The sequence below is a fragment of the Peromyscus californicus genome, unplaced genomic scaffold (genome assembly GCF_007827085.1).
Source record: "Peromyscus californicus insignis strain IS unplaced genomic scaffold, ASM782708v3 Scaffold_12__1_contigs__length_115047231, whole genome shotgun sequence".
Classification (NCBI taxonomy): Eukaryota; Metazoa; Chordata; class Mammalia; order Rodentia; family Cricetidae; genus Peromyscus; species Peromyscus californicus.
In genome coordinates, this window is record NW_026294413.1 from 63,814,207 (window position 1) to 63,831,741 (window position 17,535).

The 17,535-nt window shown below is 45.3% G+C and overlaps 1 protein-coding gene across 5 annotated transcripts in view; it reads left to right on the plus strand.

Moving 5' to 3' along the window:
• Atp8a2 (ATPase phospholipid transporting 8A2) overlaps positions 1 to 17,535 on the plus strand; it is a 563,932-nt gene that overhangs the window by 92,338 nt on the left and 454,059 nt on the right. For 4 of the 5 annotated variants that reach the window (XM_052733058.1, XM_052733056.1, XM_052733061.1 and 1 more), the window contains exon 2: positions 6,567 to 6,711. In XM_052733058.1, the coding sequence (XP_052589018.1) occupies positions 6,611 to 6,711 (101 nt within the window). In that variant the 5' untranslated portion in view covers positions 6,567 to 6,610. Of the gene's footprint in view, positions 1 to 6,320; positions 6,431 to 6,566; positions 6,712 to 17,535 lie in introns of those variants that run through there. The other variant, XM_052733059.1, reaches the window with a different exon arrangement.

Here is a 17,535-nt window from a genome sequence, read left to right on the forward strand (position 1 = left end):
AGCAACATAGTATATTTGTAATGAGTTTTACTATAAAGGATAACTCAGGACCATCCAAATTTAGAGGTCATAGGATACAGTGTGCGAGAACCCAAGCCTGAGGTTTGCTATGTCACCTTGTCTACACATTGATGTGAATCACCAGGCTGGGTCTTTAGCCTGAGCTTTGGTGTCCAGAGTGGCTTTTGTTCCATTTTGCTTTTTTTTATTTCTCTATGTAGATGTTCTTAGTGGGATCACTGACTGCATGATGGAGCTCGGTCTCCAGCTACCCTACACTTTGGGATGTTGGACTGATGGACCTGATTCAAATTCTGAACTTCTAATCATGTGGTTGGCATTAGCTGTCCAAATTTATCTAAAACTAGTTAGAGCCCTACCTCTCCAGCCATCTAGATACCCACCGTAAATAATAAGGACTCCTATGTTCCTGTCACTCAGCAAGTTCCAAGAGTTTCAAATATTTCCCCTTGGGACCCCAAAATACATACCAGATTTTTTTTTGGTATGTAGGCTGGCTTTAAACTCATCTTGTCCTAGTCTTTTGGGTCATAGGAGTGTGCCACCATACTATGCTCAGACTAATTCTTTACGGTCCAAGCCTGGTCTGAATCTACTTCTGTTTCCTCTCTCTCTCTCCACAAGACTCTCAGAGTCAGTTACAGACTGTGTTGTAAGAAAGTTTGACTAAGGAGAACCAGGCTATTTCTTTCTCCAAATCTCTACTTTGAGATGGTAAAACTTTGTCACAGGGATGGATTCACTAGGTAAGTCTTGAGCATTGTTTGAAACTGTGGACATGTTGATTGTGTTAGGGAAAATGCTGCAGTTTGGAAGGAAGGGTTTTGCCCCTCCCCGTGTTCCTTAACTCAACAAAACACTTCGAAATACTTTAGCTATGGTAACTTCCATTTTGGATTTAATTCCTTACTTAAAAGTCCTTAACTGCCTGGGTCTGTTTAGCTTATTATGCTAATATTACTTCTACATACTACATAAATCTCAAGTAATAAAACAATAGATAGATATGATATCTACTATTCCAATTTGTAATAGGAAGAAATGTTAAAGCTTACCGGGAATTTTCATTTTGTTAAAGCATGATTCCAGGCAGTTTCTAAGATGGCCAGAAGTTAGCCGTCCTCGTCACCTGTAGCTGTTTACATCTCAGGGAGAGGTCTGCTGTCCTGCTTCCTAACCAGTGAGCTGCACATTCCTGCCATCACCCGCACATTGTACATGAGTGAAATGCTAGGGGACTTGTTTGATTCCCTGAAGGAAATGTACTCCCACCACGTATGGATGCTACCTCCCATGAGCATGGAAAAAGAGATGAACAGGAGAGCCAGAGCTGAGAGGAGAGTGAGAGATGGGCAGGGGTTGCTGGAGAATCTATAGCAGCTAGGTGGGTATGTATCCCTTTTGTGTTTGGGGTCACAAGTGTGCCTACAGTAGCTAGCCAGTTTCCCTGTACCCCATTCCTGCTCTCCACTCATTGCCTTATCCATAATCCCTTGTCCAGGTACTCTCTCCCATCTCTCAGTTGCTTTCCAACAACTCAAGGAATCATTCAAACAAGCAGCTGGAATATTGTCATGGAGACTTTCTACTTGGGATCTAGCATCTCTGGGTCTGAACATCTAATGCAGTGGTTCTCAACCTATGGCTCACGACCCCTTTGGGGGGGTCATATATCAAATGTGCCACATATCAGATATTTACATTATGATTCATAACTGTAGCAAAATTACAGTTATGAAGTAGCAATGAAATAATTTTATGGTTGGGCATCACTATAACATGAGGAACTGTATTAAAGGATCACAGCATTAGGAAGGTTGAGAACCACTGCTCTAATTAGACGTGTGTCTTAGACGTCTAGAACCATAGCATTTCAGGGTGAACTATAAGTAAACAGCAGTTTGCTCCTTCTGGTTCACCTTTCTTGCTCTCCTGTCTTATAGGGTAACATAGATTCTCTGTGGGTTCTTTTATGTGTTAGTTGCTATATTTGGTTATGAGTAATAGATATAATGATCAGCGTGTAGCTAATGGAAACCAAAGACACCAACATCGCTGGGATGGAGTAGGGGACTATGGCTGTCCTTCAGCTGCTTCATACTTATTTCAAAGGAAACTTTCCCTCTTCCCTCCTGGTTGGTGGGCAGGAGAAACCTTCAGACATGCAGAGTGTGTACCCACAGGTCAGCCACAGGCAGAGACCATCCTTTCTGGTTCCCATGCTTGCTGATTCACTGTGGCTCACCTTGGAGCATGTAGCCATCATCAGTCCAAAGAACTGCAGTGAGTCCACAGAATTGACCAGCACAGATGTAGCTGCTGGGCTCTGGCTTGTCCCTGAGAGGAGAAGGGTTCAAGGTCCAGACAAGAAGTCCATGGTTCCATGGCAGATAGGTGCCTTCAAGAGGCATCTAATCCATTAGGTTTAGATGTATTCATCCATTATAAACTTATGGCTGCTGCTGATATGGTAGCCACTGTTCAGGGTTAGGCAAGGTAAGTCCCTTCCTTCAAAGCCTTGGCCATCGATTGTCCTCTGCCTTCTGTGGGTGCAAACTGAGCACTTATCAATTCGCCTAGTTTTGTTCTCTTAATCCTTTCCCTCCCCATTTGGTTTCTTTCTCATCTACCAAGTATCTATTGACCCCCTCAGTTGCTGACACTGTGCCTACTTTTTTGGGGGCGTTATAAGCATACCCTTGGCTTTTGTGTGGTGGTATCTGCAAAATGCATTAACTCAGAGTTTGTCTCAGAAGTCCAAATCTGAAACCGTCACCATAATGTGCTCTGCTATATATGGCACAGTGTTTTCCTTAGGCAATACAGATTTGTGTTCTTTTGAAAACCTATCTTCCAGCCCGGGGTAGGTCAAGATGAGGTCACAGCGGTAGAAGAAATTTATCTGCATCTTGGCATTGGGGAACTCTTGACTATTTCTTCACAGACTAAAATCTCCAAGTCTGACTTTTGTAAGTACAGGTGGATGGGCATTATGGCATGCTAGGAACGTGGGAGATTCGATGTCCCTCTTGTTCTCTCACCTCTTATTTGTGTCAATAATCTTTTGCCATCTAGTACTTTTCAGAATTTAAATGTTGGGCAAACTATTGTTTTCATTCTTTTATTATTTTTAATTATGTGTATGGGTGTGTGTATATATGTCCCATGCTTGCACGTGCCCATGCAAGTCAGAGGTGTCAGGTTGCTTAGAACTGGATTTACAGGCCTTTTAGAGCCACCTAACATGGGTACTAGAACCCGAACTGGCATCCTCTCTAACAGTAGTATGTGCCCTTAACTGCTGGCCATCACTCCGTGATTTCTGTCTGTAACGCTTTTGTCCTAGTCTGCTTTAAGCTCAGGTATCTAATCCTCTCCCCCTTTAGAACCCACACATCCAGCTTCCATCTCGCAAAGGACAGTCTTGCAGTTTCCTCCTGGGAAGACTTTCAGGTCTAAGTTTTCTGTCACTCTTCACTCAACCCATGGCTCACATTGAGACTGCACAGCTGATCTTTGTACAGCCCATCTGCTTCTGTCTCCTGCTGCTCTGTTCATCACTGCTGGATGCCATCGTTCTTGCTTAGACATCGTCTGTGGCTTCAGCCCGGGTCAAAGCTGGGCCTTCTCAACCCTGTGTGTCATCTGCAGTCTGCCCACAGGCTCCGTTCTCCGAGCTTCTTTTCTGCTCTTCCTCAGTTTGAATCCTCAACATGAATTTATTTTTCACTTGGCCCCCAATACAATTTTTTGTCTCCTTAACATTTAGTTGGGCTTTCCTTGTCCTCATCCACAGTGCCCTCGTCTTTTCTAACAAAATCCATGCCCAACCTGTAAGGCTGTTATATCTTCCAACCACTTCTCCACCCAAAGCACAAAGTGATTGTGTGACCTCTGACCTCCCTTAACCTTCAATCCCACTCGTAGTTACTTGGTTATAAACTGTCACTCACTGCTAGGTAGCTGTAATGGTGTAGGTTGTCACTTGATTCCTTAAACTACTTGATACTTTAGAAGACAAGAGGTGAGACCTCCCATTTGGTGAACCCAGCAGCATCTAACTGATTTTTCAGGTGTGCTGCTTATGGGTATCATTTATAAAGCAGTACAGTGCAGAATCCGTGAGTATGCAGTCCACAAAGTAGGAAATAGGGGGAGTTCTCTTGATGATGTCGATTCCATGGATTCACGTGATGCTTAGAAGAGGGGAGAGCCACTAAGTGAGTGCAGTCCTGGCAACAAACTGTTTGATCCAAGCTAATGTCAGGTCTTTGATCCTCTGTGCCTATCACCGTAGGTCTACCCGGGAAATTCAAAGGCATCATTTATGGGTTCCCATCATGTGCCAGGTTATGGGACTCTGGGAGTCTCATTCAGGTGACTCTAGTAGACAAAACAGATCCCTGCTGTCCTGGAACTTGAGCTGCTGGGTCTGGGAAAACAGCACAAATAAATAGGATCAGGTGATAGCGATGAATGCTGAGGTGGAAAACAAACCAGGTTAAGTGGCAGAGAGAAAAACTGTCCTTCTATACCAACTGGTCACGAAGACATTCTCCATCTGTCTGAAAGTAGTGTGTGCTTTAAAATGCAGCCGGGTTGGGGATAGGGTTCAGTGGTAGAGCACTTGCGAGGTTCTGAGCTCTATTCCTGGCCTATAGAAAGAAGAAAATAAACCTAAAATCAAAACAAAACAAAGCCCATTCGATGGAAATCCAGGAAGTAGAGCTGGTGGGGTAACCAGGATGGAAGTAGACATTCTTGTTTCCTGTTGCCCCTCCTCTGCAATGAGAGGGCTTGGCGGTGTCTACTGGCTAGGGTAGACCCTCGAAAGCAGGTGATGAAAGGGAAAAGGTGAAGGATTGGTCCTACAGTAACAAATAGCCTGGGTGTGGTGCACCCCTTCGTGAAGGAGCAGAAAACGGGTGTGTCTGGATTGTGGACCCAGGTGTGAGCACCGAAGCCCGAACCTACCACGTGCTCTCGACTTTGGGAAAAGGAAAGGCTTAAGACTTCTTCACTAGTCTGGATAGTATGTCAGCTTTGGATATTCAATTTGCCTTCCAGTTTCCCATTTCTCATGTTAAGGATTGAAATCCTTACACTCAAGTTAACAAGATGATTTGACCAAAACTTAGTCTTTCAGATTTTCTCCATGCCACTAACAGTTTTCTCTGTAGCTAGCAAGTGGAAGTTTACTCCAATAAGATACAAGTTTTGTAAATGAGGTGCGATATACACCTCTTTGATAGGTAGAGAAGATGGGGTATTAGTTGGATAAATATTTAAGGAAAACAAGGTTCCACCCGCAGAGCTGGAGGTGTGGTGGTGGTGGTGGTGGTGGTGGTGGTGGTGGTGTGTGTGTGTGTGTGTGTGTGTGTGTGTGTGTGTGTTTCTGCTCGTGCAATGTGTATATCCTTCTGCATACACCTCAAGAAAAGTGCCTGGGAGTTCAGCTCACTCAGAAGCTTTGAGACAGGGCTTGCTATCAATGTTATAGAACTGGGAGGCGGGGAAGCTTGTGTGGGAGCCACAGAAACTACTTAAGCAAGGAACTGAGAGCTCATGCTCTGGACTAGAGCTGGCGAGGATGAAGATGAGCCGCTGAGGTGATCTGTGGACACCAGCAGCAGAGCCCTACAGGATGGCGGTGGGAGCAAGCTCTGCCCATCTGACTTGGGACTCTGATTCCACAGCACAGAGGGTGCTTTCACCTCCTGCTCCTGTGAAGACTGCACGTGGGGGCATCTCCCTAGGGCTGTTGGTCTCACTGTGACTAAACTCTGTCCAAGAGGCCCAGAAAACCCAGCTCCTGAGCACAATCCCTGGGACTAGGCGTGGCCTCGGCTAGGTGGATGTCTTCTGGCGCTCCTGCTGACTCCCTTGGCCTCCTCTCCAGTCTCAGGCAGTCTAGAATGGCCCTCCTGCCTTCGCCCCCAGCTAGCCTGGCCAGCGCGGGTACCGCAAGCTACATGCTCGGCCAGCTCCATCCTTGCGTGCGCTCCGGGCTGCCGAGATGCTCCGGAGCGCTGGGGTTGGGCAGGACGGACGGGGTAGCCCTGGGTCCGCGGGGCCTTCCGAAGGTCCAGGGCGGGATGAGGTCTCTCTTAAGTCCAGAGCTCGAGAAGCCTGGAGAACCTTCTCCACAAGTCCAGGTTGGGTGGGGCTTCCGAGGAGGGGCGGGGCCTCCACTGATTCACCGAGGGGCAGGGCGTCAGTCAGGGGCGGGGCCTCCGCCGATCCGTGGCCCGGCGGGGTCCCAGGGGTGGGGCCTATGCACAGGTCGGGGTGGGGCGTCTCAAGTCACCGAGGGGTGGGGACTCTCAGGTCCAGAGCCCGGCTGGGTGGGGCGGGGCCTGCCGCTGCCTCGGCGGCGGTGGCTCCAGTCTGGTCTCCAGGGGCAGCTCAGGTACATAGGCGGCCCCAGTCTCTCAAGAGCATCCTTCCCGGCTGGTCCCCGCCTGCAGCGCGCTCGCTCGCAGCATCGGGCCTGGAGGCTGACTTCTTTTGTGTTTTGTTTTCTGCCCCGCGCCTCGTCTCTGCAGGACCCGTTCGTTCTTCTGCGGGCTACAAGAAGGCAGAGGATGAGATGTCCCGGACCACGTCTGTTGGAGACCAGCTAGAGGCACCGGCCCGCATAATTTACCTCAACCAATCTCATCTCAACAAATTCTGCGACAACCAGATCAGGTAGGAGAAGCCGCAGCAGCCGGGTGAAGCTCCAGGCTCACCTTCACGGGATGGCTTTTCTGTCACCCGGGGGGCGGCCCCTCAGTCCACTTGCTTACCCCCCAGCCCTTGGCATCTCTGCCTCCTGCACCCACTTTGAGCCCAGAGGTCCACACCCGGTACCCAGTGGGTCATATGAACACAGCTGCTGTCTGCCTCCTCCTCTTGCAGTGCTGTGCCCAGTCCCTCTGTGGGCCCTGTGGAAGTTATTCTTATGCCAAAAGTGAAGGTGTCCACTCACCCCTGCACTGCCTTCCAAGAATCTCCTTAGTCTCCGTGTAACCTCATTGATGGTTCTCTTTGTCATACTACTCTCTTGAGTAGTTTGCAGAACGTCTGTGGGGACATACTTTATAAGGGAATCCCGCAGGCCACAGAAACTCACGTTCATTTCCCAGTGTCCCACTGCATTTGCTAAGGGTCTTATTTGCTAGGAAACTTTGTCCAGAGTCAGCAGAAAAAAAAAAAAATGAATGGAAGGTAGCATTTTAGTGTCTGATTAGAGTCTCCTCTTTGTCTGCTGGCCACTGTGTTAGATGTGTTAGCAGTGCTAGCATCTCCAGAGTCTCGTGGAGCAAGTCATTACCTCCAGGTCAGGAAACTGGAGTGGAGAGATGTGACATATTGTACGATGCTCATATATTAATAGCTACTAAATTGGAAAGCGGGAAATCGAACCCACTCATCTGACCAGCAAGTGTATTCCAGTTGCAGTGCAAAATTTGTTTCTTAGCTTGGTGTTCGCACACTTGGAAATGTCGTTGAACTTCTGGGCTTTGACCAGCTTAACCTCTGCGAGTGATTTCTGAGGATAGTTTTGTGAGCTATGTAGATCATCATACTCAGGCCTGGAAGATATGGATGGATCAGGTCCCATGAAGATTACTGAGATGCAATCTAGTGCTCTTTTTATCCCAGTACTCCGGAGGCAGAGCCAGGTGGATCTCTGTGAGTTCGAGGCCAGCCTGGGCCACCAAGTGAGTTCCAGGAAAGGTGAAAAGCTACACAGAGAAACCCTGTCTCGAAAAACCAAAAATAAATAAATAAATAAATAAACAAAGCTTTGGCTAAAACTTTGTTATTGTTACATATCTAACTATTACACTACCTCAGTAATGCCACACTGGCTGCCTAGCTTGCAGCAGGGTCTGGTTGTTGGTTATTTCTATAGCTTGATAGGATTTGGGAAAGAGTAACAATGCACTATATGTATTTATTTTATTAAGGGAGTGTCAGGTTGTGTGGCTTTATTTTGTGTTTCAAGAATGACCTTTGAACACAATTTATACTTAAAAATTAAAGCTTAGGATATCCGAGTCTTCATTCCTGAATAAATAGGCTTGTTTTGAAATATGGACCACTGCAGATATTGCAAACAGCCCATTATGATTTTTTAAATCAGGGTCATAAAAAAAGAGAGGAAATTGGAACCTTGTATATTGCCAATAGGAATGAAAGATGTGGGGGGCTGCTGCTTTGGAAAGCGGTTCAGCATACCTCCAAAAGGATCGGGGTAAAGTTAGTACAAGAGCCAAGCAATTCCAAGAGAAGCTAACACGTGTGGAAACAGAGGTCCTCACAAACACATGTACACCATGTTCATAGCAACAGGACTATGGTGGCCCAAACACGCACACATCAGGTCTTCATTCAGGTGAGTCTATGAGGTGTAGAAGAGCCACACAATGGAATATTATCTGGCTATAAAATGTTACAGCATGGGTGAATCTTAAAAGTATTAAATGAAAGGGCAAGTCATGAAAAGCCTCATTTCGTATGAACTGATTTATGTGAAATATCTAAAAGAGAGATGCATCTTGTGATACATTGGTGGTTTCTGGGACTGGTGAAGGACGATGGAAGTCTGGGGGATGGAGAGTGAGTGTGTAGCTTGGAATGATGTCTGTGTTACTCCGAATACATGAAAAGTCGTTTGGAGCTGAGCATTGGTCATATAGTTCCATGTCTCCACACTATTTCATGTTTCTATTGAGTTCCTTGTAAAAACACTAAGGTCATTTTTTAAAATGTTAAATATTGTGTAAGGAGATTCGATTGGAGCATCACTTTTCTTTCCTTTTTTTTTTTTAACTTTTATGCTTTTCAAAAGGTATTTTTGCTTTGTTCCACTCGTTTTGATATCTCTTTGTGGTGGTTTGAAACAGTGGCAATAAAGTAGCGATCTCCCCACCCCAATCTCTAGTTTCCATGGGAGGTGTGCTGTTTAGGTTTTTGTCAACTTGACACAAGCAAGGGTCACCTGGGAAGAGGGAACCTCATTTGAGAAAATGCCTCTGTTGGATGGTTCGGTCAGCAAGTCTGTGGGGGGACATTTTCTTGATTAGTGATGAATGCAGGTGAGCCCAGCCCACTGTGGATAGTAGCATCCCTGGGCAGGTAGTTCTTTGGTGTATAAGAAGGGAGGCTGATGAGCCATGGAGAGCAAGCCAGTGAGCAGCCTTCCTCCATGGTCTCTGCTTCAGCGCCTGCCTCCAGGTTCCTGCCTTGAGCTCCTGCTCTGACTTCCCTTCATGATGGCCTGAACACAGCAGGCTGAGATAAACCCTCTGCCCCCAAGTTGCTATGGTCATGTGCTTATCATAGCATTGGAAAGTGAACCAGGACAGGAGGCAAACGTTTAAGACCAGTGGAGCCTCGATACCTGTTTGTGTCAGGGCTGGTTTTATCCTTAGAGAGATTCCAACTGGTTACCTGATGCATAGTTTCATTTTGTACTTTTTTTTTTTTTTTGCAAGAAGGACTTAGGAATAAGTATGTGTATTGAATTGGCTAGGAATAAAGCAGGCATGTTCCAGCTGTGTAACTGCATGGCTGGATTCATTTAAATACATCATACTAAGTATTAAAATGTCAATGTCTGACTTTGTGACTTATCCTGTAGGAAGGTTTCTAAATGCACTGGACCCAGGCTGAGAACTTGACAGCGTGGCCCTTGCGCTTCTGTAAAATAGCCTTGGAGTACGTGTTCCACCTTTACTGTGTGTTAATGGGAATTGCTAATGGTTGTCGACGACGACGACTTGTAGTTCCTTAGGAACTGATTACAAAGATTGACACTAGAGTTTAGGCCTTTTTTTTTTTTTTGGTTTTTCGAGACAGGGTTTCTCTGTGTAGCTTTGCGCCTTTCCTGGAACTCACTTGGTAGTCCAGGCTGGCCTCGAACTCACAGAGATCTGCCTGGCTCTGCCTCCCGAGTGCTGGGATTAAAGGCGTGCGCCACCACCGCCCGGCTGAGTTTAGGCCTTTTACAAAACATTGAGGTATGGAATTGGAGCACTTAAGAAATGCTGAAGTCAACTTTACAAAACATTGATTTTTTTAAAAAAAGCTAAGCTCTTCAAGGATATATTTTCATAAAAGGGAATTGCTAAGGAACTTCTTTTTATTAATATTATTTTCCATGTGAAAAGGTTGATACTTTTCTCATAGGCAAGAACATGGTGGGGGGGGTCTTTCTCAGACTGCCCCCTCCCCCTCATGCCTGGGATGGAATCTGCCTTACACACTCTAAGCACAAGCTACACACCCAGGCATGCTGCTTCTAAATTAAGCTTTTTGGAAAGAAAAGATCTCAGGGGGCAGCTGAGGGTCCTAATGGTCCACTGACTGGGGTGTCTTTTCGAAGCCTACCCTCCCCAGGTCGGGGTTCTGTTACTCTCCCACCCCAGGCCCTTTCTGGCTTAGACCGTTGCAGCCCTGGGTAATTACTCTGTACTTGCTTTTACAGGTGCTTGGTGAGGTTTGATTTGAAGACATGGACAGGGCCTGGGGGTTTGACAGTGAGGAAGGGGGCTGTTGAGCATCTGGGAAAGTATGTAAAAGATGATGTGCTGTGATTCAGTGTGGGAACTGATGAGCTTGACCTGGAGACTGGCCCAGAGAGCGAGTAAACAGTCCTATCTGGTTGGCCTACACCTCTGGGGGACGCTCTACCTGGGAATTCTAAGTTCTTTGCAATCAGAATTTAGTCCTGAGAGTTGTGTCCTGTGTGTGAGTCTCTCCAAACCTTGGTCTTGGACTCAACACTGAAGTAATGTCTGGTCTGCTGCTTACTGACCTTTTCCTCCAGGAAGTCAGAGAATTATCATTGTTACCATAGTGGTCAGTTTTGAAGCGGCATCTTTTCCCTAGGCATTGGTTCTCACCTAAGAGGACAATGATTTTCTTCATTGTTTAGAAATTAACAGTAAAGCTGAGCATGGTGACGTACACCTTTGATCCCAGCTCTTGGGAGGCAGAAGCGGGTGGATTTCTGTGAGTCTGAGGCCAGCCTGGTCTACATAGTGAGTTCTGGGACAGCCAGAGCTACATAGTCACACCATGTCTCAAAACCAAACCAACCAAACAAAAAGAAATGAATTGTAGTTAATGGGATATTTCAGTGTTCTTATACATATGGAGGACTGTGCACCTAACAAGATCTCCTTTTTCTGGTGTATAATCTGATCTCCTTTTATACATTTAAATGCACAAATGAGATACCTAAAGTTATAGTTAAGTGATATTTTTGTTTATTCATGGAATTGTGTAACCATCGTAATTGTAAAATTTAGACCATTTATACCTCTTCAAGAAGAAACTGTACCATCTGTCAATCATCCTCTCTCCCAGTACCATCACGTATCAGTTATCCTTCTCTCTCACTGTACGTATCATCCTTCTCTCTCCCCTCTGCCTCCTCCCTTCCCTCTCAATGCTAAATAACTACTAATCTACTTTATGTTTCTGTAGGTTTCTCTGTGTTAGGCATTTCTCATGAATAATACCGTATCCTTTTATGTAGATTATTTAAATTAAAGTGTAACAAAAGCTTGCTATTTAGAGGAATGTGATGGTAAATCTTTAGTTTTATATATCTTGGCACAGTTTACCAAAGGAATGATGAACAATATTTGTGGTACCACAGTCAGCAATATGTCATCCTTCTCTGTGGTTATCAATGCATGTAATTTGGAATTCTGACTTTCAAAGCTGTAAGGAGTTTTTATGTTTGGAGTCAGGTCTTCAGTGCAAGTCTCGATACTTCATTTGGGTTTGGAGTGACTCATTCATTTCAGGTGGGCGTTTCAGCTAGCAGCAATCTGCAGGAGAGCAAGTGAGTGTTGTCAGATTAGCGTGTCTCTTCACATTGCTTTGTCTTAAGGGAAAATTGCTTTATATTTAATGTAAATATGTTTCTGTCTTTTGCCATTGTAAGTTTAAAATAGAGTATCACCTGTGTAGAAGGAAGAACTGAGCATCGGGTGCTGGGTGTATATAGGATCATCATTTTTAAAAGCAGGTTAAACATGTCTAATTTGAGAATCCAAAATTAAATTAAGAAAAAAACTGGTCAATATCTGAAACTTTGAGAACCAACATGATATCAGGAACAAAATTCTACATGTAACTTCATGTGGTGTCTCACCGTCAAAACACAGGCACAGCAAAGACGTCCAGTAGTTACTGTCAGGCTAATGAATGCAATACATGTGAGACACAAATAGATTCTATGTTTAGACTCAGAAAATCTCATTGTGTCTACGCTGATAGTCCCAAGTCCAAGAAAGACAGAACAAAAAGTGAGTGAGCAAGCCAGATCAGAAACAGTCATTTTGGTGAGGGATGTTTAACCTATATGCTGGGACCAAATGTCACGGAGAGTAAGCTTGGCACAAGGGATGGAGAGAACATAATAACTTTTAGTAGTCCACTTGTAGGTACACTGTGATTCAGAGGAGAAGTGTATATGATACTAGAGCCAGTGGCATTGGACACTATGAAGATAAAGAATTCTCTAATTTTTTTTAAAGCTACAGAATTTAGTCAGAATCTGGTTTCTATTAAACCAGCTTATTATTTAGTAAGGAAATACTACCAAAATCTTAATAATTTTTTTGTTGATTTTCAAAAGATCATTATTTAAAAGACTTGGGGGTGCAGATCCTTGTAGAGTTTGCCAAGCAGGCACAAAGGCTCAGTCTTCAGTGGGGAGTAAACCTGGCATAGTGGTGCATGGCTGTAATCTCAGCACTCAGGTGGTGCAGATGGAGGATCAGTTCAAGGTCATCCTCAGAGGTGTAGCAGATACAGGCCAGTCTGGGATACACAAAGTATCTCAGAAATAAATAAACAGGGCTAGAGATATGACTCACATATTGCAGTCTTGCTGGGTGAAAAGGAGGACCTGAGATGGAATCCGTAGCACTCACATAAAAAGGCAGGCATGAGAGATGGAGAGATGGCTCAGTGGTTCAGAGCAGAGGACCTGAAGTTTGTTCTCAGCACCCATGTCAGGGGGCCACAAACTGTCAGTAACTCCAGCTCCACGGGATCCCACACCCTTGGCCATATATGACTGGGCACCAACACTCATATATGTGTACCCATATGCATAGTTAAAGATAAATTGTATCTTTTTAAAGCCAGGCATGTTAGTATGTACTTGCTCATAATTCCAGCAGTGGGGAGGCAGAGACAAGAGGGTCTAGCCAGTCAGTGAACTCCAGGTTCAGTGAGAGACCATGTCTCAAAAAATTAGTGATTGAAGTTGACACCCGATATCAACCACTGGCCCCCACATGCCTCATGCGCGTGCGCACACACACACACACACACACACACACACACACACACACACACACAGAACACATATGCGAATTAAAAAAAGCAAAGCTTATGTATGTCTGACCAGGGGCAGCTGTAGTCAAGTTTGTTGAAGATAAAATACTCATCGATTCGTTGCTTATGTTGAACGCATTTACCTAGCTACCTTCAAGTCCCCTGGAGATCTCATCTCCATTTCTGCTATTTTTACATTAGAGTCAGATACTCTTGGTTAATCTCCAAAGCAGACAGTTTCCTGGGTAGGGACATCATAATAGATCAGGAATACTTATTTTTGTATCCACTAACAGTAAATAGTTCGACAGAAAAGTCTGGTAATTAAAAGTGATGTCTGAGTTATACCCCAGAGCAGAATTTTGAGGTATCTTACAGTTGAAAATATTGAAATTATAGGGTGCTTGGCATCATATATCAGGTAACCACTGGATGCCTAAGTTGTCTTGAGCTTTATTTTTAGAAACAGAAAAAAAGCATGTCAGCCTTGGGCTAGGTAAGTATTTGATGTTTCTAAGGAAACGGCAAATGTCTGGGATATTTGGCGGTGATATTCATCAAGTTGACCTTTGTGTGGGTGCATAATGGAACCAAAGAAACCTCTGTACTGCTCCCATTCATAGGTAGGCAAAGGCATTCTGTTTGAGAATCTGGATCAGTGACCTAGTTTACTGCTCTCCTTTTCCCAAATCCCTTCCCTTCCCTTCCCAAATTCCTTCCCTTCCCAAATCCCTTCTCTTCCCAAATCCCTTCCCTTCCCTTCCCCAATCCCTTCCCTTCCCCAATCCCTTCCCTTCCCCAATCCCTTCCCTTCCCCAATCCCTTCCCTTCCCTTCCCTTCCCTTCCCTTCCCTTCCCTTCCCTTCTCTTCCCAAATTCCTTCCCTTCCCCAATCCCTTCCCTTCCTTTCCCTTCCCTTCCCTTCCCTTCCCTTCCCAAATTCCTTCCCTTCTCATCCCTACTCCCATCGCCACTTTTTAAATTTAAGACATGGTCTCACTCTGTAGCCCAGGTTGGCCTTGAACTCACTCTTCCATCTAGGCTGGCAGGGAACTTGACCTCTTCCCAAATTCTATGAATTCACCATTTTCTGCAGACTTAAAAGCGTATCTTAGTCTTACTGAACCAATCAAAGTTTCATTAGTGGGAAAGAAGTTAAAATTGAACCAGAGTTTGAGGAAACTCTGAGGGATGGGGACTAAGTGCAGAGGAGAAGGTACCTGCTGAGCCCTGAGAAGAGCCTGTTGCTTGAGCACAGTGCAGCGTGACGATGTGCTTCCTTTGGACCATGTGCTGTGGTGGTGGTGGTGGGGTCGCTACCAGAGTTTGCAGGCTAATAGCATGTGTTCTAGCAGCCCCAATAAGCAAGGTTTAACCACCTGTCCCCAGGATGTCAGTTAAAGAAGCTTGTAGAGGTGAGAGATTTATTCGGTATAGCCACATTAGGAAGAGTAACAAATGAAGGGATCTAGTGACCACTAAATCCATCTTCAGGGTCCTGACAAGTTGTTACGGTTTAACAGAGGGCCAGAAGTATGCATAATTGGCAGTCCTAATCACTGGCATTGCCCATCACTGGTCCCTCGTGTCCTGGCTCTAGCTGGGGTCTGTTTTGTAGGGTGCTCTGGTAAGTTGTCAGAAGTGTGTGAAATCTTTTCTTAGGAGGCAAGTTCCTTCTCTGGCTGGCACAAAGGCTTCAACCTTTCCCTTCCTTGGCACAGGGTGCCTGGGGAAATTTTCATTCTTTGAGGTTCATTGTTTCAAAAGTCCAGTAGACAAAGCAAAGAAGACTAGAGTCTCTCCACTGTCTTTCCTGACAGGTGTGTAGATGTAACCAACTGTCTTATTAAATAAGAAACACAGAGCTGATTCAGAGAAGAAAGCCAAGAGGTCAGAGCTAAGAGCCTCACCCTTCCTGCTTCAGCGATCCTCTTCAGCCAAGAGAGCTCTCCGAAAGGGAGCTACTTCCTGTGTGTTTGTCTTTATAGTCTTTCTGTTCTGCCTTCTCATTGGTTGTAAATCCAAACACATGACTGCCTCGTCACTGCCTGTATGTACAGCCCTCCAGGTCCTCTATGGTATTGAGATTAAAGGCGTGTGTCTCCAATGTTGGCTGTATCCTTGAACACACAGAGATCTACCTAGCTCTGCTACCAAGTGCTGGGATTAAAGGCGTGCGCCACCACCGCCGTGGTCTTGCTATGGCTCTAATAGTTCTGACCCCCGGGCAACTTTATTTATTAACATACAATTAAAATCACATTTCAGTACAAATAAAATACCACCATACAGGTGCTTACAAGATGTTGACGCTGGGAAAACTGAGTGACAGGTAGATAGTTATTCTGTTGTATCTTTTACAAGTTTCCATAAGTCTATGTTTTTTTCAAGATTAAGAAAAAAAAATAATAAGCCCAAAGTTGAAAACCAGCCAGAAGTAATCTAGGAGGACAAGAATGCAAAGCTCTCATCTTTCCCCTCGACAGGATGGCAAATGCCTGGGTCTTTGTTAGAACAGGGGTAGTGCTCAGAGGAGAAGAGGGCTGGGTCTGGGGACTGGAGATGACTCAGTGGTGAAGAGCATGTACTGTTTTCCCAGAGGACCTGAGTTTGGTTCCCAGTATCCATGTTGGGTGGCTCACAAGTACCCATAACTCCAGCTCTAGGGGACTATGCCTCTGGCCTCTGTGCACACCTGCATGCACATGCATATATCCATACTCACATATATGTCATTAAAAAAGTAATTAAAGTCTTTCTTAAAAAGGACAAAAGTAAGGGGCAAGGTCTTCTCAGATTGTTGTGCTAAGTGGAGGGGAGAACACTTGCTCTCTGGTGTCCAAGAGTCTCCCCTGTGCTCCCTGCCCACAGTTTGCATGCAGGACACCTGGGCTAGGTGTACAGAGGCTGCAGCACTTGGGCCCCGGCCAGTTCTGCTGTGCCCAGCATTCCGTCTTAGATCTTGGGTTCACCCAAGGGCTTGCTGTGGCACCTGTGGCTCCTCAGAACACAGCAGATGCTCTCTCAGGGACCGAGTCAGCATCCCTTTCCAGGGACAGTGCTTAGAGAGAACAAAAGGGGAGTCTGACCATTGTTGGGATGTTTTATAGAGAAAGTTCCTGAAAACCATGAGGTCAGGGTAGATTCAAATGCTGACCCACTCTTTTCTCTTTAGTGAGAGCCAGCTCCACAACGTAAATCAGAGCTTTTTAGCTCGTCATCTTGTTTTATGTTAGAGGCCATTGAATGAACTTAGATGAACTTAGAACATTGTTGGCCATTCAGGTGGATTATTCCGTCTTTTCAGGACTTGTGTGCACCATTGCTTGAACAGCTCTGGAGAGCCACTGTCAGTCGGTCCGTTTCAGCCTTCAGGCTTTTGAGAGCAAACTCCTAGATCTGTTCTTTCTTCTTTCTGAAGTGTTGAAGATTTTAGTGTATGAAATGCATCAATAGGCAGATTTGTGGGGGGACAGAAGACTACTACAAAGGCACCTGCAGAAACTTGGGGATCAGGCACAGAATACAAGCCTCACAGGAGGGACACAAATGGCCAAACATTGTACAGCTAAACAAAGGGGCAGGGACTTGCTCTTGGAAGGAGTGTGGGCTGTGGGAGGCCGATGGAAGGGGGTGCATAGTTGGGAAGGACTGTCTTGTGACGCAGATGAGGTTTTCTAGGTGACAGGAACCCAGGTCGTGTTTGATTTGGATGTCAGAGTCGTCCTTTCTTCCTGTGATATCTTTCCAGGGCAGAAAAGGGATGTAGGGGTGGGGGGAGCCTGTTTGTACACCCTGCCCATTCACTTCACTAATGTAATAAATTTGTCAAAGCACAGCCTCTGAGTCAATGCTCTCTGTAGCTTCTCCGAATAGCCATCTTGAATACAGAAAGCTAGTAGGGGATGTTGTATTTGAGGTGCCATATTGTGGGGCCCCATACTGTCACATAAATTCACAGTGGTCTCCAAACTTTTTGGATTTCGTGTCCCCTCAGTATAACTTTCCAGCACAAACCTTTACCATTGCGTTTAAATATCTGTAGACTGAGTTGTCGCCATGCCTCAACCCTGGGCATGCATTTGCTAAGGTTTTCAGTTAAGCACTGTGGGTGTGTAAGTAAGTATGTGTGCTTAGCTGTTTTGAATGCTTGTGACTATCTTA